The following is a 27537-nucleotide window of genomic DNA, read 5'->3' on the forward strand; positions in this document are numbered from 1 at the left end:
TAAGAGCAATGACTGCTAACCCTGGGCATCTGAACAGAGGGTCCATTATATTTTTTTTGATCTCATCTGTTCCTTACAGTAACCTGTGAGCTAGAGTTTGCAGGAAAACCTGCTCCCCAAATGCAGAGACAGCCCCACTTGTCAGCTCTGGGGTAAAGGGAAATGAGGAGCAAGCTTGGGCAACAGGGAACAATGGTCTTCATACCTTTGGCCCATCTCTCCCCGGCCTGGTTGGCCTTGCCAGCTCCCCCTTTCCTTGTGTGCCCACATCCTGAGCCTCTCCAGCCTGCCCTCAGCTTTAGCCCACACCTCAAAGCACACAGGAGATGACTGAGCTACCACTTACTCTTTTGGGGGGTTGACATCCTCTGGTCGGGCCTCAAAGAACCGAAAGACTTCATCACACTGTGAAATGTGGGGAGGCAGTCGGACAAGTGCCTGTGGAAATATAGGAAGAAAGGGCATTAGGCCTGATGAAAGTCAAAAGCAGGGTCAATTCAGTCTGACGGTGACGGCACAGGCTCCAGGCCTGTGCTGTGGAAGACACCGTCATGCAGCCAGCCACCCAACCAGACGACTCATCAGCGACTGAACTAATCAGCTAACATGAAACAACTCTTCATCCACCCCATCAACTAGCCAACCAGCCAGTTAATCCACTAACCAACTAGTCAACTAATAAAAATAATCAGCCAACCCCAATTAATCTATCAACCATCCAGTCAACAATTCGACCAACCAACCATTCAACTAGCCAGTTCACCAACTAAACACCAGCCAACCAAGCAAATCACAATGACCATTGAGCCCTAGGTCTCGGAGCCCTCGGGAGCCAGTCATTCGGCACGAACCCTGGAAGGATTCCCTCCTGCCCAGAGAGTCAGTCCAAGATCCTTAGCCTGCCAACCCAAGGGCTTATTCTACCAGCCTCATCTCCCACCAGTCACATTCTGGACACAGCTGCTAGTCACAGCCCCTAAATACTGACTGCACAATTAATTATTTCATGACAAGCGGATAGTTCTACCAAGCACAACAGGGTGCTATGACAGAATCTGATAGGACCCAGGAAGATTAGCAGAGAGGAGGGGGGGGCGGTTTCAGGAAAGACTCTGAAGCTGAGTTCTGAAGGATGGGTAAGAATTAACTGGTCAAGTGAGGGTGGTGAGACCAAGCATAGTGGCTCCGTGGGGCCTGAGCGCACTAAACGAGGGGAGAGGGACCACCAGTCTGGTCCAGCAGGGCTTTGTTTAGGATGCCTGGCAGAGTGGTAAGAGCTGAAGGGGTTGCAAAGGCTTCTTAGAAGAGTGGCCATGAGCTAGCGAAGAGGTATGTGCAGTATTTGGACAGGCAGAGAGGAGAAGGCAGCCACCGTACAGGGGTAAGTGTCCAGGTAGGGGCATGCACCAGCTGTGAGCCTGTCACCCCGACAGGGCTGAGAGTCTGCTGCTGGAAAGTGAGGAGTCACAGTCAGAGGTGATCAGAGTTCCTGTTGCACACCAGACCAGCACATACTGCGTACCTTGCAGCCTGGGGCACCCGGGACCCCTGACCTGCCCCAGTCCAACGCGGAGGCCGCGGGGGAGCATGAGACCAGGTGAAGCCCTGCTCCTGGCTGCTCGATTCAGTATGCAGAGAAGACACTGGAAGGATTCTTTAGCACAAACAGATGGGAGAGGTTGCTCCCAAGGCAGGGCTGAGGGACAGGGCCAAGGGAACTCTGGGATAGAGCCAGGAGAAGGGAGAAAACTTGGGATGGTGTTATTGCAAAGCATTCAAGTGTGGGATTGAGCAGTAGGCATCCCAGCATGACAGCCCTTTTTGATATCATATCCACACCTGGGCAAGATGAGACAAGACCTGACTGCAACACTCTGCAACTCACAGCTGTTCTTTCTAGAGGCCAGGGCTTTCCAAGGGTCTCTAACAGATCACACACCCATGAGCAGTCAGGAAATAGGAAAGAAGGGAAATTAACATGTAATGGGCAACTGCGATGCTTCAGGCACCGTCCTAAGTCCCTTGACTCCAATTATCCAACAAACAGGGAGGGCCTTTCAGTGCGTGCCTGACATGGGGCTGTGTCCGGTGTCACAGGGATGAGCCAGACACAGCTTCTGCCCTTGCAAGAGCATGTCTGACGAGGTGTCACTCCGTTTTGTTCTGGAGGTGGACATCACTGCCTTTGTTTATGACGGGGACACTGAGACTATTCTGCGTAAGTGCAGAATGAAGCCCTGTGCTCTGGAGGTAGAATCAGTGCAAGTTGCCCCAAAGTGTTCAGGTTTTCATTTCAAATACGTGGCATGTGCTGTTTCCTCCCCCAGGAAGGGTAGAGGGAAAGGGAAAAGATAAACTGAGGAAGGCGAGAGAAAGAAAAAGAGAGACAGAGACAGAGAGATGCAGGGAGAGAGACAAAGAGATAGAGACAGATGGAGAGACAGACAGACAGAGAGATAGGGAGACTGATACGGAGAGACAGAGACAGAAAGAGACGGGGGGGAAATCAGGCCTGTGCACGGCAAGGGCTCCTGGCAGGAGAACTTAAGGGCTGGGCTGGGCAGGGGGGAAATCATTACCAGGGACCCAGGCTGTGTGCACGCTCGCTGCCAGGGTGACCTCCCTGAAAGGAAGAGGGAAGGGAGCCAGGGCTGGCTTCCAGCGGGCCCGGAGCGCCAGCACCCTCCCAGCTCAGCACGCTGCCACCCGCCCCCGGCGCAGCCCCTGGCCAGCCACGGCTCGCGCCGCCCCAGCAGCGAACACAGGGGCTCTTCATGCCGACAGAGACCGGCATTCCGGGGCCAGAGGACGTGTGGGCCGTGAGGGCTTCAGACAAAGAGGCCTTTTGGTCGAACCTCCGTGGCATCTTGACTGAACAGAGAGCCCCGAAGGGAGCCGCATGGAGGGCTCATCCTGATTGCAGGCAGACAAGAGGCTCCCAGCTCAGCACAGCTTCCATCAGCCCTGCCGCCAAGCCCAGATCTGCCAAAATTATCTGGCAGGAGAGCTAGGTGCTGAGCAGTGTGGCCCCCAAGGCCTGGGCTGCCAATCACTGCCAGAGCCGGGAAACCCCCAAATCCAGCCATTCTGAGAGGAGCAGGTGGGGGCCATACATGGGTATTTTCAAGGGTACCACCCAGGCCATTGAAATGCCAATGCCATTGGGCATCCAGGATTTATGCTATGGGTGGTTAAGTCAGGGCCTCAGGGCCACCCAGACATGGGTTTGAGTCCTGGCTCTACCATTCATGGGCTGTGTGGTGCTGAATGCGTTACTGGCCTCTCTGAGCTCAGTACAATGGGTATGACGTGGCACCTATTTGTTAGGAGGCTAGGTGAGGTTGTAACTAGGAGGAGCCTAGCACAGTGCCTGGCACTGAGTAAGCACTCCGTAAATTTTAGTTGTTGTACTGTTGTCTTTGCTGCTATGTTCTCTAGATGAATGGAGTGATGCATACTAGAAACAACACTGGCATGGGAGTCAGGAGACCTCAATTCTAATTCCAGTCCTGCCCTTATATACTTGCCCATGACCTTGGGCAGCTCACCTCACCTCTCTGGTTGTCATTTCTTCTAGGATAAAGCAGACTAACTCTGGAATCTCAAACTATCTCAAGGAAAACCTGTTTGGTGAGGTAGAGTGATTCTGTGGGTACAAGTGAAATCGTGCCTTGTAGATGGCCCACCTTGGTCTTGGAGATCACCATGTTCATTAGTATAGCAAAGGCTCTGAGAAGTCCTGCAGGGAAGAAACCTGTAGAGCTTTGTTCAGATCAGCATTTATTGATAATCATGGCATGCTGAAGGATTGGCTCATGTAATCATCACAGGAACTCTAAGAGATGGATATGACTATGATTTCAATTTTAAGGAGAAGCAACTATAAAGCACAGAGGTTAAGTGATTTCTCAAGGCTGCACAGCCAGTAAGTAGCAGAATCTTCAATTGGGCCGTCTGAGTCCAGAGCCTGTGCTCCGTCCGGGTCTAGTACTGCCTCCAGCGCTACCCACAGGTCTCTGACTGTCGAGCAGGTCCTCCAACGATTCCTACTGACAGCCCATCAAACACAGCTGGGACAAATGCAGGCTACAGACATTCTGAAGTTTCTTCCATCTCTAACAGTCTGTGGCTCCAGCACTACAAACAGCACCATTATTAGTGAATTCGGTGTCTGACCTATCATTCTATGTGACTGAGCCTTTCTTTTTTTTTTAAATTTTTTGTAAATTTTTAAAAAGTTTTTTAATGTATATTTTTGAGAGAGAGAGAGAAGAGAGAGAGAGAGAGAGAGAGAGAGGGCAAGCAAGTGGAGGAGGGGCAGAGAGAGAGAGAGAGGGAGACAGAATCTGAAGCAGGCTCTAGGCTCCAAGCTGTCAGCACAGAGCCTGATGAGGGGCTCGAACCCATGAACTGTGAGATCGTGACCTGAGCTGAGGTCAGATGCTTAACTGACTGAGCCACCCAGGTGCACCTGAAGTTTTTTTTTAATGTTTATTTATTTATTTTGTGTGTGTGTGTGTGTGTGTGTGTGTGAGAGAGAGAGAGAGAGAGAGAGAGAGAGAGAGATGTGAGAGAGAGAGACAGAGACAGAGAGACAGAGACAGAGAAAGAGCACATGCATGAGCGGGAGTAGGGACAGAGAGAGAGGGAGACAGAATTTGAAGTAGGCTCCAGGCTCTGAGCTGTCAGCACAGAGCCTGACACGGGGCTCGAACTCACAAACTGCGAGATTGTGACCTGAGCCAGAGTTGGACGCTTAACCGACTGAGGCACCCAGGCACCCCCTGACTGAGCCTTTCTAATAGGACTCTGATTCAGATTAGGTGGGAAGAGCTGGAATGAGTATGACCTCGCAGCCCTCGGCACCCAGGGAGGGGGCAGTGCCCTGTGGGGCTGCTTAGAGTATGCAGGCCCCTGTCCAATGTCGGTTGAGCTGAAATCAGTCCCTTTTTGACCTTGCCATCCTGTGGTCCAGGGGGTCCGTGAACTAGCTGAGAGCAGATATGGAGAAACAAGGCAACGGAAGGAGTCAAGGGCAGGGGGTGCCTAGGAATGGGGGAGACTAGTGAAGACGTGCTGAAGAGCCACCCAGGTGTGCCACCAGCCCGTCCCTCCAGTGCCTCCCTTCCCCAGTCCTAAACTGCCCTGAGGTCTCCAGCTCCTGGCCTGTCCTGACCATTTTCTGGGAGCCAGTGACCTGGGCCACCATTTGGTACCACGTCATCATTCTAGAAGACACGGATTCAGATAAGGGAGAGGGTGGCTGCACTGTGTGCCTCTGAGACCTCCACCCAGATGCTGCGGCCACAAGCCTGGTTTTTCAAGTGCAGTGGCATGGGAGGGGGCCCCAGGCAGACTGAGCTCAGACCCGCTTTGAAATGACCCAATGACCCCCTTCCATGAAGCTTGCCACTCTGGGTAATGTCTGCCCAAGGACAAAAAACAAACTTCCGCATTTGGCAAAACAACTGTGGATGCCCTGCTATTTCCATGGGATCAAACATTTTCCTCTTTTTAGGAGCATCATTTTGATTTCTTTTTTTAATTTCAGAGAGAGAGTGTATGAGCAGGGGAGAGGGGTAGAGGGAGAGAAGGAGAGCATCTTAAGCTCAGCGTGGAGCCTGACGCCTGAGAGTGGAGCCTGATGCAGGGATCAATCTCATAACCGTGAGATCATGACCTGAGTCAAAATCAAGAGTTAGACACTTAACTGACTGAGCCACCCAGGTGCCCCAGGGGCATCATTTGATTTCTTATCAATGTAAATCTTCTGGGTAAAAGCCCAGGGACTTAGGGTCAGGTGGGGTGTGACACAGGGGGCTGGAGTCCTGCCCATCTGGCCACACGCCCACTCTCTGCCCCCATCCCCACCCCTGGGCTGCCTCTAGCCTGCCTGGAATGTTCCTCCTGGATCCCTATCTAGGAAGCTGGGAGCTCACAGAACTTCTCTGAATCAAACGCAGGAGTTCTCTTTTTGAAGGGTGTAGCCGCAAATCCTTCTGAAACGGAAACAGCATCTAATTCGTAGCATTTAAGCCATTTCACAAGGGATCCTAGTACATTGGGGCTTCGGGGACATGTCACCGTCCTCAGAGGTTTCCTCTGCTTGTGTGTGATCCTTGCATTTTATCATCAGATACTGGCTGGACACCCACATGAAGCCAGGCTTCCTGCTTGTTACTGAAGACACAAAGATAACAGATGTGGCCCTCCGGTTGCTCCCAGTCCAGAGAAGGTGGACACACAGAAGTCACCCTCCTACAGAGGATAGGTGTGCTGCATGGAAGCAGGCACAGAGTTTTCTGGGGAATGGAACAGCAAGGGTGGTTGGCTTTCCCTGGGGAGTCAGGAGGCTTCTAGGAGGGGCATCATGGGAGCTGAATGCATCTGCAGGAAAAGGACTAGCAAGGCCTGGGCGTGGCAGCCTAAGGGACTCTGGCTAGCTGGGAACGGCTGCACCTCTGGCGGACTGGACTGCAGAGCCTTGAGGAGAGGCAGGTGCTGAGGCCTGAGCAGCACTTAGAACGAGCCCACAGAGGGCCCAGCCAAGCGCCCAGAGGTTCTTATGGGCAATGGGGCTCCCCTGAGGGTCTTCAAGGAGAAAGGGACATAATCATCTTTATCCCAGGCTGGAAATGCTTTGCCTGGGTCTATCTGGGCCTGTGGAGATGGAGATATTCTACCAGTTGGGTTCCTCCAGAGTACCAGCCCACGTGGAAGGCAGGAACAGATCAATCTTCACTCTCTGCCTCCGTGTCCCCATCAGCAACACTCCTGACCCAGGCTAGCCCTTAGAATGGGGCCCATAAGAACAAAGTCTCCCTGTATCTAGGACTGAGTATACCAGGAGGTCTCGGTGCTTCTTAAAGGCATGTGTTTTGGTTGGGACATGAACCTTCCTCTTTATTAAGGTGAGAGCCAATGATGGGCCAGGCATGGTGGGAGGCAGATGCCTGGGACTAAGAACCACGTCCCAGAAATAGCCTCAGTTTTCAAATCTGGGAAGTGGGAATAAAAATGAATGAGTCTGGGGGCGCCTGGGTGGCGCAGTCGGTTAAGCGTCCGACTTCAGCCGGGTCATGATCTCGCGGTCCGTGAGTTCGAGCCCCGCGTCAGGCTCTGGGCTGATGGCTCGGAGCCTGGAGCCTGTTTCTGATTCTGTGTCTCCCTCTCTCTCTGCCCCTCCCCCGTTCATGCTCTGTCTCTCTCTGTCCCAAAAATAAATAAAAAACGTTGAAAAAAAAATTTAAAAAAAAAAAAAAAGAATGAGTCTGATAGATGTGGAGGATCACGTGGGAGATCTTTACCTCTTCAGGGGAGATCCTGCCTTGTCCCCCTCCCCCAGCCTGACTACAACCAACCCTTCATCCCTCCCACAAAGAAAACCATTGATCCTGAAAACAAGTCTATCTTGGACGGCGGAATAATAGAAGCAATCTCAGCTTTTTGGGCAGCAAAAAAAAATTCTAGTTGCACCCACCAGGAAATGGAGACTTGTATAAACGTCATTACCATGGCAAAGGGTGAGTTGATCATTCTCAAACACTCTCTCTCCCTGCCCCCCACCCCACCCCCTGCCCTGGGATATTTATTTTATCCCCTAGACAAACACTGCAAACATGTATTTCACACGCAGGAATGGGGTAAATGGAGTCACTTATAAAACTGTTAGTCGGAGCCCCTAAAGTATAGCTCTCGCTTGTTAGTGAGATGAAAGTCTTCGACGTTTTGAGGCCACAGAATCATTAAATATTAACCGCATAACCATGTTGCCCATTAAATTAATTTATGGAGCTAAAGAAATGCCTTTGGAACCCCTCTTGATAGACACCCAGCCCTCAAGTGCCACATAAAACAATCACCCGACTGGTGCTCGGTCAATTTTCCGTGACGCTCATCTAATCTGCCCCATATATGTTTAAAATTAACACTGAGATTTGGGCTGTGAAACCACCATTGGGCAGAGGGACTGGCTGGCCGGCGAGGGCAGAGAGCCCGAAGTCTGGGGAGGTCTACTGCGCGGTCAGACTTTCCGCGTCTGAGTCCTGGCACAGGAGCTGGCTGCTCTGTGCACAGAGCCAGCTTCACAGTTTTGGGTGCATCTGAATGCCCAGCAAATCCCAGACTGGGAGCCCGCGTTGGCCAGCAGTCCAAGGAAGATGCTGCCCAGCCAAGCAAAGCTGCATATGGAAACTGGAAACAAAAATCCCAGAGGTTCCCAGCAGTGTGTCCAGGGACAGACATGAATGAGGGAACGGCTGGCCATGCAGCAGACTGCACATGGCACTGACCATGGAATTCATGGTGGGGGCCAGTGATGATGAGTGACACTCGGATCCTGAGTGGCCACAGATTGGACAATCGGGAGGCAGAGCTGTGAAGCACGATGCTGGGTGGCAGTGGCCATGGACCGTTGCTGGCTTATCTATCCCTAATGATGATTCCAAGGTCATTCCAAGGTCTCAGACAATCATACCACAGGCCCCAGCTTTCTAGTTCCGAAGAATTAAAGGCCACTTCTGCACTGCCCTCCCCCTCCCTCCTCCACCACCCCCTCACTGCCCCCCCCACCCCCGCCATTCTCAGAGTAAATTACAGCCTGTGAGATGGCTGGCTGCTTGGTGAACCCATGACATTCCTCCTTGCTGCCTGGCTCTGTGCTAATCAGGTTAGGAGGCCCCTCCTCTTGCAGACTCCACTTAAATGGCTCCCCCGGCCACCAACTGGGCACCACTGGGGCCCCAGAGCCCCCCTGAATCTCATCCTGATTCAGGAGTCCTGTTCAAAGCCTGATCCCAGGAGATAAGATGTTATCAGTTTCCTCCTCCGGATGGCCTAGGATACGGCATTTCCACTGCAGATGCCTCGGGCTCCACCAGCTCCAGGAGGCTGAGGCTGATGTGAGCCATAAATCCCCAGCTGGGAGAGGCCTCCCTCCCTCTGCCCCCTCCTCCATTAGCTTTGCCCATTTATTTAACTTCTTGGGAGAGGAATAAAGAGAAATAAAAGCTCGGGCGTCAGCCATCAATTGAACTGGAAATGGCAAATGCTCTTTAAAGAGAAAAATGAATATTGATCCGAAGAAGAGGAGCTTCTCGTGTGAGACAATTCATCAGCGGGAATTCTCTTTAGGTTAAGGCAGACAATGTGACCAAGTATAATTGGCACAGTCACAAAATGGAAACTTGGGTTGATGGAGACTATATGGGAGTGTTCGTCTTCCTAAGGGCTTGGGGACACCAGCTAATACCTTTAGCAACTTGATTCTTATTTAAACATTTTTATTGCCAAACGTAGTGTTTCTGAATCGTAACACACTAGTGCATCAAGGGACTGTGCAGCAACAATTCCGTGCAGGGACAGAGCATTTCAGAAGTGACAAACACTATGATACATATTCTCTGGTGCAGCACCTTTCATGAACTCTGCAAGAGTTGCCTTTACCCTGGTTTCCAGAGGAGGCACCCGGGACTCAGAGAAGTAAAGTAACTCGCCCAGAGTCACAGAGCTAGTGGGGGGTAGTGGGATTTGATCCCAGCTCTTCCCGTCCTAATGCCAGCATTGCAACCATCCCATACTTGCTTCTCCTCAAGGGTCTTGAGTCAGACTCCACAAGTTTCACTGAACTAAGAAGTCCCATTTCCATCAAAGCCAGTGGTAACAGTGTATTGTTTACGCCTTTTAATAATAATCATCAAAAGCCAGCGTCTCCTGAATGCCTCCTCTCTCCCAGACACTGTGCTGGTGCCTGGCCTGTGCCTGCTCCTTTCATCCCCACGACTAGCATCTGTGGAGCCACTGTCCTCCTCCCTATTGCACAGGTGTGAAAATTGAGGCTCTGGAAAGTTAAGTGACTTGTCCAAGTTCATGTAGCTAGTGAGGGTTTTGAACCCAGGCAGCCTCGCTGTCCAGAGGTCTGGTGCCCAGGCCATTTTCGCTGCCGGGATCCTAGGCTCTAATCAAAGTGGAAAGAGGAAGGGACTCTGTTTCATGACCCCGTGGTCACTCTCTCATCTGTTCTTTGGCATTGGCTGTTGTTTTTTTTTTTAAGTTTATTTATTTATTTATTTTGAGAGAGACAGAGACAGCAGGAGCAGAGTAGGGACAGAGGGGGGGGGGGGGAGAATCCCAAGGAGGCTCCACACTGTCAGCACAGAGCCCAATGTGGGGGCTTGAACTCACAAAACCGTGAGATCATGACCTGAGGTGAAACCAAGAGTCAGATGCTCAACCGAATGACACCCAGGCGCCCCTGGCAGTGGCTGTTTTGAGGCACCTGCGCACGCGCACCTGTGTGTCTGTGAGAGTGAGCACTTGCATCGATAAAAACATGTGCACAAACATCCGTGACCATCAACACTTCTGTGAATAAACAAATATGCATTTCCGATATTTCAGATACTATTGAACTCAGAATTGGTTCCAACAACGTCCTGAAAGGAATTCACAGAAACAGTTCTCCTGTGTCAAGCAAAAAGTCCCATACAGAATCCCTTCAGCAGGAGACCCCTTAACTGAGCTCCCGAGCGGGTGGAAGTGATTTAAAATAGTGTTTTGTAAACATGGACATGTCCCAAAAGAAGTCTCAGCTGTGATCCCAAGGCCCATGTGCTCCAGGGGGTGGCCCAGTCACGAGCGACCCCTCCCCGAGGGACAGTCATACCCACCCCTCTGGCCAAGAAATGCCAGGTGTCAGGATGCATCTGCTAAACCACAGCCAAGAGTTTTATACAGATGGCTCTCCTTCACAGATGGACAGACTCTCTGGCAGACGGACCGGCCCCTCCCCCACCTGCAGACGCACCCTTACCCGGCAGTACTCGTCGATGGGCTTCAGCCTCTTCACAGCTACGTCCCGGATGTGGCTTCTCCGGAAGAGGATTTTGCCTGGAAGAGACACACGCTCATGAGCCGGTTGATTCTGGGGAAGGCTGCCATGGGACCTGGGCCACCTACACTCATTCCCCTCTCCCTCAGCTTCTCAGCATCTTAGCTGGCTACCAAGTGCCACCACCTCTGCCCATTGTCAAGAAAACAAGAGAGGAGCAGTCACCTCTCCCAGGGGGTAGGAGGCGCCCGAGGCTGAGGGCCCAGGACCTCTGGGGCCCAGGAGCAGCCCCAGAGGCTGCCATCTTGGCCAAATCACCTTGTCTGGGTCTAATGGCAGAATCGATGCCCTGACATGGGTGTGGCTCCCAAGTGACCTCACAAATAAATACAAAGGACGGCCCAACCCACACGCCATGTTTGGTTTTCAGGCCCATCCCTCCTTGAGAAATCAGCATTCCTTCCTGCCAGTCAGGCAGGAATTCCTATTCTTAGTTTAGGTGGGTGGCTATTTCCAGGGCGGGCACAGGCCAATGCCAAGGGAGCACGGCTGCCCCAGCCTGACTTTTCTCCAGCCTCTCTGTACACACAGCCTCCAACAGTGCAGGCCACTGTGCAGATGGGCTGGTACACCCCTCTGCAGGTATGGGCAAGGCTTACAGGAAAGGCCAGCCCCTCAGACTTTCCCAGCAGGCTCTTCTGAGCTTGCTGAATTCAATTTTAACAACCAGATCAATGTATAGTCCTTTTCAGCCGGTTCAATTCAGAGTTTGATCTCCTTGGTCTGACTTTCAAGTCCTGACACAGTTAACATTTCTATGCCCCATGGCCATCGATGTTGAGTCAATGCCCCTTTCGTTGTTTTTAAAGTTTATTTATTTTGAGACACACACACACACACAGAGAGAGAGAGAGAGAGAGAGAGAGAGAGAAGACAGCATGAGCTGAGGAGGGACAGAGAGGGAGGGACAGAGAGAATCCAAGCAGGCTACACTGTCAGCGTGAAGCCCGATGTGGGGCTTGAACTCACGAACCATGAGATCATGACCTGAGCTGAAACCAAGAGTCTGACGCTTAACCGACTGAGCCACGCAGGCACCCCCAATGTCCCCTTTTTAGAAGGCCTTCCTTGATTAGCTGAGCTAGGAGCAACTTCCTCTTTCCAGAACATCCACATACTTTGTCCATTCCTAAGTTACTCACCTCATTCTGCTGTGTGTTACAGATATGTGTGAGCCCCCTTCCATGAGGGGCCTGACACATCCTAGGACACACACAACCCAGCCCATAGCTGTAACAAACATCTGTTGTTCAAGTCTGCCCAGTTTCCCTCTGGAGAGCCTCCCTCCTCCATTCCCAGTCCCTGGGGTTTTCTAGCCACACCCCCTGGCAACAAGAGTAGGCCCAGCCTACTGGGCTGTGACCCAGCCCAGCCAACCAGAATCACAGTGATTGGCTCAGAGATGGGCAGGGGACCCCATCTGGGCCAATGAGGGTCAGCCCTGAGACTTCTGCTGGAGGCTTTTTTTCTCCCACAGTTGCTAAGCTGGCAGGATGAAAGCCTGAAGCTTCTAGTGGCCATATTTATTACTGTCCGAGAAGGAAACCTACTGAGAGAAAGGATCTGTGCCTGGAACGAAATAGGGGCTCAGTAAATGCTTCCCGAATGGTTCAAAAGCAGAGCAAAGAGATGAACAGCAGATTCCTTTGACATCATTTGAAAGCTGGATATAGCTGTTTGGAACCCAAGGTCTACCTGGTACTTTTCACATGTATGAAGCAATAAAATAATTTTTTAAACTAATTGGAGATGGAGTTTTACGCTTGCGTTCAAGGAGTTCTAATTAAGATAATTGCCATTTCATGTGAACAGATACACAGACTGCATGTCAATCCACTTGAGTTTCTTCTATCCAGGCCCCAGGGAAGCATGAAGCATTGCCTTGGTTTAAGTTGTTTCCCCGGTGGCACCCAGAGATGAGGCATGTAAGTGGTTTATTTGGGAGCAGATCCCAGAAGATAGCAGGAGGGGAGTGAAAGGGAAGACAGGGAAGGGAAGGAAGTATTGTCGGGCCAGGTCACCCCTATGGTCTGTTGGGGATAATATGGACTACACCTCAGAGGTATCCCAACTGAGGGTGAGGGGTATTTGTCACCAGCTTCCTGCTTGTGAACATCTGAGAGTGCCAGGACATCTCTGGCACTTCCCGCCGAGTACGCTCCTGTGGCTACAGCAAAGCTCCCAGTCCTTCCCATAAGCAGCCTCCGGAGACAGAGGTGAAGGGCAGTGGACCTCGGAAGGCTAGAGCCTGAGTTCCTGGCCACCAGAAGTACTGGTCACCAGCCATGCTCCAGTCGGACCGGGGAGCATCTAACTCATCTTATCATGTGTGACTTGCTTCCCATTTGGGCCCCTCATCCCCCCACATCAGATGTGACCACCTCCTTCCTCCCCTTGGCACCCACACCCCACTCAGCACGAGGCTTTGCGTACAGCAGGCGCCCCATAGGTACTTGCTGGCCCATTCACTTCCCTCTCCTGGACTGTCCCTCAAGCTCTCTTTCCTCCCTTCCTCTCCGAAGCCAGGCAGACAGGCCATCTCCCCGTCAGAGGGACGATGCTGTGCAGACTGGACAATGTCATCAAGATAAATCGGCTTTGCCACGTGTTCCTTTTGAAAGGAGATAAAACATGATTTATCAAGACACTGGAGACGGCTTCTTTTCCTTGGAGGAAGATGTCACAGATCTGGTATTCCTGGCCTCTGTGCCTCCTACCCTTTTTTGGTTGCCTGTCGCTTTATTGCCTGCGTGCCGCGGGAGCATATGCACACAGCCATGGGGACGACATGTGCAAATAAACGCATAGCGTGAGGAGGCCTGCTCTCGGGACTGACAAAACGACAGGACTCCCTGGGTCAAGGTTTCTGAGCCTTCTACCTGAGCCTCATACGTCAAGAGCTGGAGATCGTGCAGTCCCAGTGACGCCAGTGGTCAAATGGTAGCTCGCAGGAACCTGGAGGACTCGTCTATGCAGCACAGGAAACCAAAGGAGAGACCACAGTAGGGACCCGGGCCCACAGACCTGGCTCTGCCACATGCTCCTTTGAAAGGAGATGAAACATGACTTATCCATCCTCCAAAAATAGCACTCCTGCCCTTTCTCATCCTGGCAAGGGACAGAAAGGAAAGGGAAAAGATGGCAGACAAAAATCCCTCCGTCTCCAAACAGGCCCCTCTCAAGGCTGGCCAAACCCCTGAGATACACGGATACATAAGATACGCAGATCACATAAGATCACCTGCAGAGATCACCTGATCCAGCTGCAGACAGAACCGCCGAAAAGCAAACAGTTGAGGAACAGTTAAGGCCTCCACATGGTGCAGAAGCCCGGCAGAGGGGGGATGAGGTGGGGAGATAGGTGGGCTCCCACTCACATGAGTACAGGACCCCCACCTCGCCCCTCATGCCCACTCCCTGCAAACGAGGCCACCGTGCCTCTGGGACCCTTCACAAAGATTGTGGGTCTGTTGCTCAGGTGCAGAGTCAGAGGAGAGTTTCTGTACAAGCCATTTCCCGGCTGATTTTTTGGAATCCCAACAGGGCTTCTCTCCTTCCCGCTGAAATCCTGACAGGAGCAACGTTTTCTTTTCTTGGGGCTTTGGCACAAGCGGCAGAGGGTAGGAGGGGGAAAGAGGGAGGGAAGGTCTGGAAGGGATTCTATGGTCTTGACTTCTCTGTTAGGAATCCAAACCGCACTCGGAAAGCCAAACCGGTGACTGTATTAAAAGGGAGAGAGAAAAAAAGGAGCAGGAGGAAAATCCCCATTAAGGAAGCCGAGACCACAGGGCATTGAAGGCCTCTTGTAAATGTAATTCAGCCCGTTTATAGCTCCTGCCAGAGTCTTCAAAGCCATGCAGATGCTGCCCCAGAAATATGATAAGCATCGTAAGGAAGATTACACACAGGGCATAAAATAGACCTCGGGACATAACTCACTCCTGAAAGTGGAGAAGAAAGTTGTTGAGCCTGACAGGGTCCAAGCACATAAGTGTAGGTCCCTGTTGCTGCTGCTGCTCTGGGCTGGGCTGAGGAGGTGGGACCAGCAGAAGGAGCAGGGGCCTTAGCAGGAGTCCTGGGTTCAAGTTCTGCCTGGGCCACAGGCTGGCTGCATGACCCTGAAGCAGGTTCCTCTGGATTCTCATCTGGAGACCAAAGGGCTGTGGCTCCATGGCTGCTCCCTCTAGAAGTCCTAAGATTTGCACAGTGGGCATGGTGGAATTGAGAGGGGCAGAGGAGGGGCGAGACAAGAGGTAATAGTAGCCAAGTGCTTACTACGTGCTGAGCACAGGCTAAGAGCTTTTCATTGGGTTCTCACTTAATCCCCACAATGACTTTGAAGCAAGTAATTTTATTAGCCCTACCTTGCACAGGGGATGGTGGCTCAGAGAGGACTGTCCAAAGTCACACAGCCACTAAGTGGCTAAGTTGAGATTTCAGCCTGGGATTTTACAGCTCATATAGTAAGAGGGAGACAGAAGGCAATGAATCCAGAGAGGTCTTTGGGGTCCAATCAAGTGAGGCCTTGAGAGCCATGGTGAGGACTCAGGGTTTTACTCTGCGTGTGATGGGAGCATTACTAACATTTCCTCCATGCTAGGTGCTCTGCTATGGTCTAGGGATCAGCCGCCTTGGGGGATGACTGAGAACTATGTAAGCCATAACCACGGACGGTGGGACACGCCATGGTACCCCACATACAAGCGGTCCTCCCAAGGTCTCTGCCTACCAGATACAAATGACCCAGTGAATGAACCAGCAAAGTGGGAAGGAGCGGGAACCAGTGTCTCGTGGACTTTGGAAAGAAAGAGCTCCCTGAAACAGCAAACCTCCCTGTCCTTCCTATCCCCCCACCCCTGCTCTGGTTGGGCGGGTATCCGCCACAAGTCAGTGGGCATCACCCGAGGGAGATCAATCTTTGCCCCAATCCCCCGTGTCGCCTGACCTTCTCATCGGCAGTGTCCACTCTGAGCCAGGACACACAGCTGGGGCCTTGACTCAGGAAGGTCCCCATGCTTGGGTGGCAGAGGGATTTCTTCCTCCCGCCCAGGACACTATGCATGTGATGAGGCATCTCAGTGGTACTTGATGGGTCTTAGTAATTGGCACTTGCTTCTGCAGAATGAACTGTTTCAAGAAGTTGAGAGATGAGGACATGGCTCAGCCATGAAGAGTCTGGCAATTTCCATGAACCAGGTATGTGTTCCTACAGACGGGCAAGCACCCATTGTATGGGGGGTGATTTGAGAGCGTAGGCTCCAGAAGTAATAGGAAAGGACTAGTCTCAGGGCCTCTTTTGGTCTGTCCAAACTGATGTAATCTTGGCAGCCTCTCCTCGTCAAGATTCACAGTGTGTATGTGAGCACGTATACTTCCTCAAACGACCCCCTCTTCCTTGCTTTTTCTGCCACCTGGAGTGCCACCCATCCCTCCATCACCATCTTGATGCTCCAGGTGCTAAGACCGCAGTGAACAAGACAGACAGCGTCCTGCTCTCAAGGTGTTTACATTTAGATTGGGGACAGGATGTGCATGGACGGGACACAGTATACAATTTTCATATCTAGTAAGTAGTTTGGTTACACATATGTGTCTCCTCCCATCTCTAAAAAAGAATAAAAAGGGTAATGGGAAGGGGCCTGCCTAGGGGGCAGGAGAATTCAGCTAGTGGTCAGGGAAGTTCGGTGGAGACTTTGAGGAGAGGGAGCCAGTCATGTAAGGTTCTGGGGCAAGAGTGCTCAGCCAGAGGCAACTACAGAGCAAAGTTGAAAGACAGAAGAGAGGCCGTGTAGCTGTGTTGTAAGCCACAGAAAGGAGTCTGGTGTTCTTTGGCCTCCTCTATGAAGACTTCCTTGAATGTCTGTCTTGCCCTCCTTGGTCAGCCTCTAGGACCCTCTGGCAGTCACCCCACTCTTGCCCCTGATCTCTGCTGTCCTGGAGAATTTGTCAGGGAGTCACCATCCCAGGGCCCCCTCTCACCTTCCCTAGGGGTTCCCAGATACATAGGCCACCCTGGCCTCCCAGGGTGCAGATGCTCTCAACCCTCTCCCTTCCGGGCCATCCAGAGAACCTGGACCATCACAGGGGACTGGCCTTAGAAACAGGAGAGGCCACAGCAGGCCCAGAGGCCCCAGAGCGCAGGGTGCAGAGGCCTCATTCTCCATGAACAACGCTCCCACCCGTCTAATTGGATCTAAGGACAAAGAGGGAAGGGGTGCATTAGTCTCCCAGGGCGGCTGTAACAAATTATCATAAAGTTGGTGGCTTAAAACAACAGAATATATTCTCCCCCAGGTCTGAGGCCAGAGGTCTGAAAGTGCCAGCAAGGCTATGTTCCCCCTAAGGCTTTAGGGGACAATCCACACTTGGCTCTTCCAGCTTTTGGGGGCTCCAGGCATTCTTTGGCTTGTGGCCACCTCACTCTGGTCTCTGCCTCTGTCTTCACACGGCCTCCCCTCCTCCATCTGTGTCTCAAACCTGCCTGTGCCTTTCTTCAATAAGGACACCTGCCTTTGGGTTCATGCACACCCTAAAGTCAGGATGATCTCATCTCCAGATCCTCAACTTGACATCTGCAAAGACCCTTTTTCCAAGTGAAGTCATACTCACAGGTTGGGGGTTAGGATGTGGACATAGGGGCCGCTCTTCAACCCGCTACAGGGGGTTATGGCAACGTCTACAGAGTTGTCCTGACTCATTACAGTCTTGTATCCCTAAACGGGCCACAGTCACCCTGAGGGCAGGGATAACTTTCTATACTCCCTCTGTCCCTGGCAATCCCTGGCACTGAGCGAGTGCCATGCATGTGGGTGTTGTCTGATACCCTCAGGAAGGTCAGAGGATTGTCTGGAGAGAGTGGGTAGAGAGTCTCTGGAGCTGTCAGCTGGCAGGCAAGCTCTGTGGGTCAGAGAGCCGACTGAGTGGAAAGGGGGTCCTCTCTGGCTCTGCTGGCTGATGCGGCACCCAAGAGAGCCTCTTCTTTGCCAAACCAATTTGGGGAGAGAAGATGAAAAGGTTATTGGAGGAATCCCCACCCCTGCAAAAAGTGACATGTATGTACGCTCATGGGGTGTGCTATGGTCTGAATGTTTGAGCCCTTCAAAATTCATGTTGAAATCCTAATGCCCAATGTGATGATATTGGACATGGGGCCTTTGGGGAGTGAGATGGTATTGGAGGAAGAGCCCTCACAAATGGGATTAGTTCTTTTATAAAAGACACCCCCACAGACTCCCTGTGGTCTCCATCATGTGAGGACGCAGTGAGAAATCTGCAACCAGACCCCCACCCGAACACCCTGGTCTCAGACTTCCAGCTTCCAGAAGTGTCGGAAATAAGTTTCTGTGGTTTATCAGCCACCCAGTCTGTGTGTTGTTTGTTACAGCAGCCAGACCAGACTAAGCCAGAGTGATAAGACGCAGGCAATGCCTGTAGGGAAGAAAAGGAATAATTAGCTTCCACCCCACAGCTCTGGCTTAGAGTCTCGCATGGCAGGCATCTGTGGCTTTGTCTGCGAGCGTCTGTACTGCAGTGTCCTGAGCTTCTTCTGAGGAACAATCCCTCCTTCATTCTCAGGCTGTGTGAGTTCAGTGGGGCTCACTTCACCCCAAACACCTGGAGTTACCAATCTGTATAGTCCAGCCATGGGCGTGTGACCCAAACTGGTCCAAGGAGAATCGGCCTGGGACTTTTGCTGGAACTACCAGAAAGAGAAGTACTTTTTCCTCAGGAGCTGCTAACTCACACACTGTGAACCCCAAGTTGCTAGGAAGTATCTTTGCAAATCGCCACCACCATTTGGGACAGCTTGTCTGGGAATGAAATTGCCAAAGAAAGCAAAGCTGAGAGCTAGAGAGATACACGATTTGGTCACCTACATCCAGCCATGCCTGAAACCACTACCCTTGAAGTTTTCAATTACATGAGCCAATAAATTTCCCCATTTTTCTTACACCAGATTGAGATGGATCTAGTCCTTGTCACCAAGAGGTTCCTGATAGTACATCTGGCCCTGCCATTTACTGTTGTGTGATATGGGACAAGTCCCAACCTATTTGAATCTCAGTTTCCTCAAAATGCAAAATGGGCACAGTAATGCATAACTCAGAGGATTATTGGGAGGAGTCTATGAAGTGATGTACAAAATCGTTTAACACGGAGCCCAGCCCATCACAAACGTCGAGCAAATGGGATCTCGTATGAGCTGACAATCCAAGGTCACGTAGGTGGGGTAGCATGGGGGTGGGCGTACAGCCTGGTCCCGCCCACCTCCTCACTGGCTGCTTGGGATCTGAGCAGTATAGTGTTTCCCTGGCACCCTCTGCCACTTATCTTCCCCACCCGAGGCCAGACACTAGCTCCCTTCAGCCTGTAGCAACCTTTCCTGATTCAAACCCCCGCCCCCTAAAAACACTGTGTCTCCCACGCAGCTCCCATTTCTCTCCTTCGGGACGCTCTTCCATTAGTCCAATGCAGAGAGCAGAGAGCAGAGAGCAGAGAACAGAACACACAACAGAGGCAGCGATTACTTACTTGACCCGGCCACCTGGGGGCGCTAGGATGACTCCCACAGGCGAGCCTCCCACACGGCACTCTCCGCCCCCTCTCCCACAGGCTCAGGGAAACACTTGAAAAAACCCGGTGGGCTTTCGCCACAGATGGAAACCTTAACTCCTCTTGCAGCCACAGCATGCTTACAGTAAGAACCATCACATCCAGGAGAGAAAAATGATTTTCCAAATTCTGATTTGGAGGTTCCCATTCCCCACTACAGAGCCAGTCTTAAAGGAACAGAATCTTTTATTCCCCCATCCTCAATGGGGCCCCATGGGATTTATGGGTGTCTGCTAGAAAGAAAACACCTAGTCCTGGCACATCAGAAGTTTTAATACATCTTTACTGAATCACAGAATTGAAGGCTTTTCGAGCAGCCTTACAGAGCTATGACCAGAACGATTTTTTCTTTCCTTTAAAAAAATTTTTTTTTTTTTCAACGTTTTTTATTTATTTTTGGGACAGAGAGAGACAGAGCATGAACGGGGGAGGGGCAGAGAGAGAGGGAGACACAGAATCGGAAACAGGCTCCAGGCTCCGAGCCATCAGCCCAGAGCCTGACGCGGGGCTCGAACTCACGGACCGCGAGATCGTGACCTGGCTGAAGTCGGACGCTTAACCGACTGCGCCACCCAGGCGCCCCTAAAAAAATTTTTTTTTAATTAATTAATTTTTTTGAGAGAGATTGAGAGTGAGAACAGGGGAGGGGCAGAGAGAGAGGGAAAGAGAGAATCCCAAGCAGGCTCCGCACTGTCAGCACAAAGCCTGGTATGGAGCTCGAATTCACAAACTGTGGGATCATGACCTGAGCCGAAATCAAGAGGCGGATGCTTAACCAACTGAGTCATCCAAGAGTGCCCCTACTCTTTTAAAATTTTTTTTTGTTTTAGCTTTCCTTCCTTTTTTAAAACTCCTTTCTTTTTGAAGTATAATACACACACAGAAAAGTGCACATGCATGTGTATAGCTCAATGAATTTCACAAATGGAGCCCACGTAGGTAACCAGGGCCCAGGCCAAGAAACAGAATCACCTGCACCCCGGAAGACCTTTGCTACACCAGAGCAGATTTTAGCTGGGGTTTGTTGGTACTTCTATACTAGTATGGATGTTGAAACTCTAGCCTGGGTGGTATGTGTCACAGAGAAGGGGGCACTGACACATTCATTGTTTTGGTGGCATTTACTTTTATTTTCTCCAGACTTACTTAAAAATATATGCTTTATGATTTGATTCAAGTTGCAGCAAATTGAAGGGCTCAGTGAGTCTCGATCCCTGGAACGAAGTCCCTTTTCTGTGAAGTGTGAATACACTTGTATGAATTGTTGTCAACAAGGGTAAATGCTTACCTACAGCATTAGCTTTGGGAAGAGCCGTGTTCACAGAAACAAACCCTCTGAATTTGTCAGCTTGTTCTCCCTTGTTTGGAGAATGCCCAGGGTTGGTCTTCGGCCCTGATATAGACTGGAGATACCTCATTAGCTATACGTTCTCACTTTGGAGAGAACGTATAGTGAGCTATACGTTCTCACCACACGCTGCCAGACAAGGGCAGCTCAGGTCTTATGAATCACCTAGAAGGTAGCCGGCATCTAGGGATTCCCAGTAGATATCAAATTAGGGAAGGATGTTGGCCACGAGAGCACCATGGGTTGGCAGGAAATATAGGCTGGCCCGGCCCAACCCTGGGAGGTAGATAGAGCATTGTGGTTGACCTCAGGCGTGCCAGATAGCTCCAGGGAAGGGAGAGGATTTGGGATTAACTATAACAGTGCTTAAAGTGGCCACACTTGAGGACAATTGCCACTTGGATGCCACTGGGGTTCCTTAAGGCAAAGACTGTGGTCTCATTCAGAGCTCAGCTTGGACACGGCTGAGCACAGCCTAGAAAGTGCTTGGTAGACTGGTGTAATATGTATACTAATGGTGGGCCAGGTGGCAAAGGCAAAAGGCACTGACCTTCTCAGCCACAGTCATACTGGTCTGATTTCACCTTCCAGCTGTGTTTTCCTATTCTTGGTCCAGTGAGAAGGTTAAAAAAAAAAAATCAAAATCTAGGACCATTCATCTGCCAGCAGTAGGATCAGAGGGTGGGTCGCAGAGGGTGGGTCGCCTTTTGAACCTGTGTCCTGGGGACATTAACAGGCCCGGCATCAGCCTTCTCATCTGCCATGTGGGATTACAGGGCTGAGACACCAAGTGGAAGCAGCATGCGGGACAAGCACAGCACACAGAGTGGGGCACGCAGGAAGGGTCCGACACAAAGTGCCTGTTGTTACAGAGAAGGGAAAGGCCAGATCACTCCATGTCTGGCTAACAGCCCGTGAGTCGTACGGTGACCTTTCGTCTGTCTGACTCCCAGTCCATTTTCCACCCAGTAGCCCAAATAACATTCTCAAAACGAAACCTTGCTTAAACCTTTCAGTGACTTCCCAGTGCGTGGAGAATAAAATCTAAACTCCTTTCCATGGCCCGAGAGGCCCCGCAGGGTCTGGCTCATGCCTCCTTCTGCAATCAGGTCTCATCATGCCAGCCATGCTGGGCATCAGTTAATGCCACAGACATGCCCAGGTCTCTCCCACCACGGGGCCTGTGTGCATACGTCCCCTCTCCCAGGACACAGTCCCCACGGCCCTTTGCACAGATGTCGCCTTCCATACTTCAGATGAACGCATGGGGAGGCCTCGGCAGTACTGGGTCTCTCTGCCTCTCTCCCAGCCCTCCACTGTCTCCTCCCCAGAATTCACTGCGATGTGTAACGGTCTCACCTCTTTGTATGATGTCTCATTTACTATTGTATCCTCAGGGCCCAGCACAAGGACTGGCACACAGTGGCCCCCAGTTGACATTTGCTGAATGGATGTGTGTGTGTGTGTGTGTGTGTGTGTGTGTGTGTGTGTTGATGCCCTCTCGCTCTAGACTGTCTCTCTTATTTACACAGTCACATACACACAGACACACACCCCTGAGGGGACTAGCACATGTAGCTCACCCTGCCCATGCTGGGGGCCACAGGCGGGATGGGCTCGCCCTCCAGGACCCAGACAGAGTGGGGCCAGAGAGTGTGGTTAACTCAGAGCCCAGCATCAGGGCCAAGCTGTCCCCACCGTGTGGATGTGGGTGTGGAGGGCGTGGTGGGCAGTGGCTCAGCACCCTCCCTGTGAGAGCCAGAGAATAAAAGGCCCTATTCAGCCCCAGCAGCCCCAGCTCCTCTCTGCCAGGGGAGGCTGCCCTCAGGAAAGGGGACGGTGGGACGCTGGGCAGAGCTTTCCGGCAGCCTCTCCCTGTGGCCTGGCCCACAGCAGGGGCCAGTGGTGGGGGGCAGCCCAGGGGTACTGGGCCTCCAAGGCACAGTGACACAACAGAAAGGCCCAGCCAGCCCAGGAGGCTGTGGACAGGCAGGGGCAGCCCTGGTCCCAAGGGTGATGCTGAAAGACACAGTTTACTTCTGATGGTCTGTAGCAGAGGAAAATCCCCAGGATGTAGAGGCCCATTGGAAAACAGCCGCACAACCACAGGCCTGGCCGTGCCAGCCAGAGGGAAGTTTGCCTGGCTCCCTCTGGGTGGACACAGTCCCCCAAAGACTGCCTTTCTTGAGCTTTGGCTCTGTTGGCAGAACTGAGCCCAGTCAACTCTCTTCAGCACCCTCCCACCCACACAGTTGCTGTGGTTCCCCGCCCTCCGGCGAGGGTAGTGAGGGTCATAAAAGTAATAGGTAACATTCACCAAGTATTTGGTGTGAGATAAACACTGTGCTATGTATTTTATATTTATTCTTTTATTTGATCTGATGACAATCTATGACCTAGGTACTGGGTACTGTTGCCATTCCCATTTTATGGATGGGTGAACTGATTTTTGGAAAAGTGACCTGAGTTACCTGCCCAAGGTCACAAAATGAGTAAGCGGCAGAGCTGAAATTTAATGTGCCATGGCCTCTTTCTTTAGGCCGTCTGGAAGCGCCTAGGCTCTTAATGAGTTTGCTCTATTCCTTCTTTTCTCTGTACCTTTTCTCTGTGTATCCTCTTGGTCTGCCTTCCCCAAGAGCTACGTCTTTTTTTATTTATTAAAAAAATTTTTTTTAATGTTTATTTATTCTTGAGACAGAGACAGAGCGTGAACAGGGGAGGGGCAGAGAGAGAGGGAGACACAGAATCTGAAACAGGCTCCAGACTCTGAGCTGTCAGCACAGAGCCCCACGCGGGGCTCAAGCCCACGAACTGTGAGATCATGACCTGAGCTAAGTCGGACGCTTAACTGACTGAGCCACCCAGGCGTTCCCCTAAGAGCTACGTCTTAACCCCAGCCCAACCCCATGAGCACGGTCACCCAGCACCACTTACGCACTCACCGACAATCCAGCCTTCCTGAATGTAGGTGCTGTGCTGGGGGCCGGGGTGTGATGAGGCACCACGCAGACACAGTCCCTGCTTCTCAGGGGATGCAGTCTGTGTGGGCATTGCGTTGCAGTGTCATCTGTTACAACGGGGATACACAGGAGGCAGGACAGGCCTGAAACGCGGTGGGAATGAGCCAGGGCAAGGGAAGGGGAAAGAATGTTCCAGAAGGAGGGAAGAGCCTGAGCAAAGGTCCAGAGATAACAGGATCCAGCTAAAGTAAAGTGAATGCGTTGGGAGGTTGCGGGTGCAGGTTACGAGTGGTACTAGAAGAGACCGAATGGGTGACTGGAGTTTGATCACATGGACCACACAGAGCGAAGCAGAGCCATTCAAGTTGTACTGTTTGAGAAACACCGGAGCTCCTGCACCGTCAAGGCCAAGGACCACAGTGTCTACCTGGGGGAGTGGGGGGAACACAGGCACCATCAGCCCATTCTAAAGCAATTCTCCCTCAAACCCTAACGCTGAGGGTCGGGGACGGCACGGCAGGGGGCGGGCGGCACACTTGGGCCTAGTCGCTGGTGGGACACTCACAGCACAAGCTCAAGCCCGTGTTCTCACCAGTGTGGACAGCTACCACAGTCCAAATGGATCCTGGGGTTAAAACCAGGAGATCAGGTCACCATGTCCAGACCCCTTACTCTCTGGGGTCAAGGCTGAGCTCAGGGAGGGCCATGGCTTGCCCAACTTCACACAGTGAGTTAGCAGCCAGGCTGGGACTCGGCAGGGCAGCTGGTCCAGCGGCCCGGTTCTGGGGTGGATTGTGTAGCTCTTGCACCGACAGGTTATGTTCCCCTGGGCCCCGTACTCAGCTGTCTTTCCTACTTCTAATTTCTACCCCAATCCTAACCCCACAACAAGAGCTGCCACCATTGACACAATTTCAGAGGAGCCTGTGGTAGTCGGCCTCCAACGTGGCCCCTGGTGACGCATACCTCAGGGTCACTTACTTCACACGGTCCCCTCTCACACTGTATAGGGCTGATCTGTGAAGCAGCAGGACCCTGGGTGTCCTCCCCGTGGACAGGGTGACTTCCATGACTAGGTTATAAAGGACATCACAGCCCCCTTCTTGTCTTGCTCTGAGATCATTCATATTGCAGGAAGCTGGCCACCATGTTGTAAGGACACTCAAGCATCTTATGGAGAGGTCCATATGGCAAGGACCTGAGGCCTCCTGCCGGCAGCCAGCACCAGTCTGCCGGTCAAGGGAGTGAGCTGTCTTGCCCAGTGAGTCCCCGGTCACGCTTTGTGCTGACATCTGGACCGTCACTTCCCAAGAGATGTGGTATGAAAACTGTGCAGTTAAGCCGTTCCTGAATTCCTGACCTACAGAAACTCTGAGATAAGAAATGTTGGCTATTGTTTTAAGCTGCTAAATTGGGGGCGGGAGGATGTAATTTGTTCCACAGCATGAGGTCACTGACCCAGGCCCAGCACTGCTCATGAGAGAGCCCCTGGGTTACCTGAATCAGACATATTTGGAGCATTCAGGCTGCTTTCCGAGAGGAGGGAGCTTTGTTTTTTCTCTTATGTTTACGGCACGCACATAGCAAAAGGCTACACCATCGTTGGTCTGTGTAAGAGCTAGCTTTGCTAGCAAAGAACTTCGCCGGCACTAAGCAAAATGCGGGTGTCATGCTAAAAAGGGTATGGGGGATGAGGCTACGCAGAGAGGCTGGTGCTACTGTAGAGCAATGCATCAGAGGGAGCAGTTCTCTACCTGCCAAGATGCACGAGCTCCAGGCATTTCTCCCAGGCAAACAAAATGCAGCGTGTACAAGGCAGAAATAATGGATGAGGACAAGGAGGGAGTGTACCTAACTCCTGCCAGACTGCCACACCAGCAGGTAAGAATAAAAACCCCACTTACATTTTAAAGCATCCTGGGCTTAGAAAGAACTGACACACAATCTTATTACATTACCCTTGTTGACTCAAGATAGGCAGTTCTGGTCCCATTCAGTCATTCACTTGACAAATTTGTTAAGCAGCTACTACTATGTACCAGGTAACACTTTCTTTCTTTCTTTCCTTCCTTCCTTCCTTTCTTATTATTACCATTATTTTTTAATGTTTATTCATTTTTTGAGAGAGACAGAGTGTGAATGGGGGAGGGGCAGAGAGAGAGGGAGACACAGAATCCGAAGCAGGCTCCAGGCTCTGAGCTGTCAGCACAGAGCCAGACGCGGGGCTTGAACTCACAAACCACGAGATCATGACCTGAACTGAAGTCGGATGTTTAACCGACTGAGCCATTCAGGCGCCCCTATTTCTTTATTTAACAAACATTTATATATGTTTACTATGTGTTAGGCACTGGTGTAAACCCTTTGAAAATATTAACTCACTCCTTACAATAGTTCAACAAAGCAGATACCATTATCCCGCTGACTTAACAAGGAGATTGAAGTATACAGGTTAAGTCACTTGCCCAAGGCCAAACAGCTAGAGGCGGCAATACAGGGATTGGCACTAGACTCCACCCTCTTAACCAAGATAAAATCAGGCGCGGTTCCTGTACTTCAAAACTCCAGTTTTGAAAATCCCCATGATCACAGAGGAAGAAAGCCCAGAGATACGTTCTGAATTTCCCCAGGTCACACAGTACTGAGACTAAAAGCTAGGGTCCGATTCCAGGCGGCTTTACTTTGCTCCGCTACATGTATCTGCTCACAAAGCAGGTTTAGGAGAAGATGGGTGTGAGGGCAGTGAACAAGGAAGGTGTTTCTAGAGCCCAGAAAGAGACAGGGTTTCTCTAGGACCCACTGGCAAGTCTGGAGTATCCCGAGAGACCCCAAAGCAAATGAACAAAGCTCACTCACTGTCCAGGCCGTCATGATTTGTGACTGTCCGCTGTCTGCCGGTATTCATGTCTCCAGATATTTTGGGGGCAGTGTTATTTATAGACCATGTTTCTATTTATATTTTCATTGAATTCCTGCTAACCCTAGCTAGATTCTCCCCACCCCCACCAAAACCTAGAGAGAGAAGGATAAAAACTCATTCTCACCAAGTAAGTCAGGGGTTCAAAGGTGAAGGTCAAAGTCTTGGCTGTGTGTGCAGTCTTTCAGCAGGAGCCCTTTGCAGGGAAGCATTCAAGACAAGGGGGCTTTCTGCACTTTCCAAAGGAAACGGGGGGTGGGGGGAAGGGCACAAAGCTGGCCTTATACAGAGGAAGCCATATTCTGTCAATGCAGTGGGATGTGAGGTGGGCCTACGAGACCTCTGTTTCCCTAAATGTTTTCTCTTTTGTATGATGTTTCATCATTGGACATTTATTCCTTTGGTCTTAAAAACTATTAGATTGCAAAATATTGGGACTATGAGAAAACCCAGACAGTATCAAGTCCAATCCTAGTATTTCCCAGATGTGGAAACTCAGGCTCAGAAAGGTCTAGGACTTGTTCTTATGCCCCCATGAGAACATATCTGAATGAATACACTGCAATCTACTACAATGCACAGGAGACCATCCTAATTTTGGAGGAAGAGCTGTCAGGAACAGCGAAGTAGGCTCAGAATTCCTCTCATACCAAGTTTTAGGAATGAGCAAGTAAAACCATGTGATGTTTCCTAAGGTTCTATTTGGTGCCCCAAATGAAAACTCTCTGGTTTAGGGCCACAGAGAGAAACAAAGGTAAAGTAGGATTTCTTTCTTCCTCAATTTTAGTTCCTTGTTGAACCGTGGTTTACT

The 27537-nt window shown here is 51.3% G+C and overlaps 1 protein-coding gene across 10 annotated transcripts in view; it reads right to left on the reverse strand.

Moving 5' to 3' along the window:
- Positions 1 to 27537, reverse strand: part of SH3PXD2A (SH3 and PX domains 2A) — a 242916-nt gene that overhangs the window by 111750 nt on the left and 103629 nt on the right. For 9 of the 10 annotated variants that reach the window (XR_008424913.1, XM_019459323.2, XM_019459324.2 and 6 more), the window contains 2 exons: positions 10811 to 10887; positions 347 to 438 (listed from right to left, as the gene is read on the reverse strand). Coding sequence is in view for 9 of the 10 variants with exons in the window: in XM_019459323.2 (XP_019314868.1) it covers positions 347 to 438; positions 10811 to 10887 (169 nt within the window). In the remaining variant the exon portion in view is untranslated. Of the gene's footprint in view, positions 1 to 346; positions 439 to 10810; positions 10888 to 11053; positions 11148 to 27537 lie in introns of those variants that run through there. The other variant, XM_053909898.1, reaches the window with a different exon arrangement.

Source organism: Panthera pardus, unplaced genomic scaffold, assembly GCF_024362965.1.
Source record: "Panthera pardus isolate Hobbes unplaced genomic scaffold, ASM2436296v1 HiC_scaffold_22, whole genome shotgun sequence".
Classification (NCBI taxonomy): domain Eukaryota; kingdom Metazoa; phylum Chordata; class Mammalia; order Carnivora; family Felidae; genus Panthera; species Panthera pardus.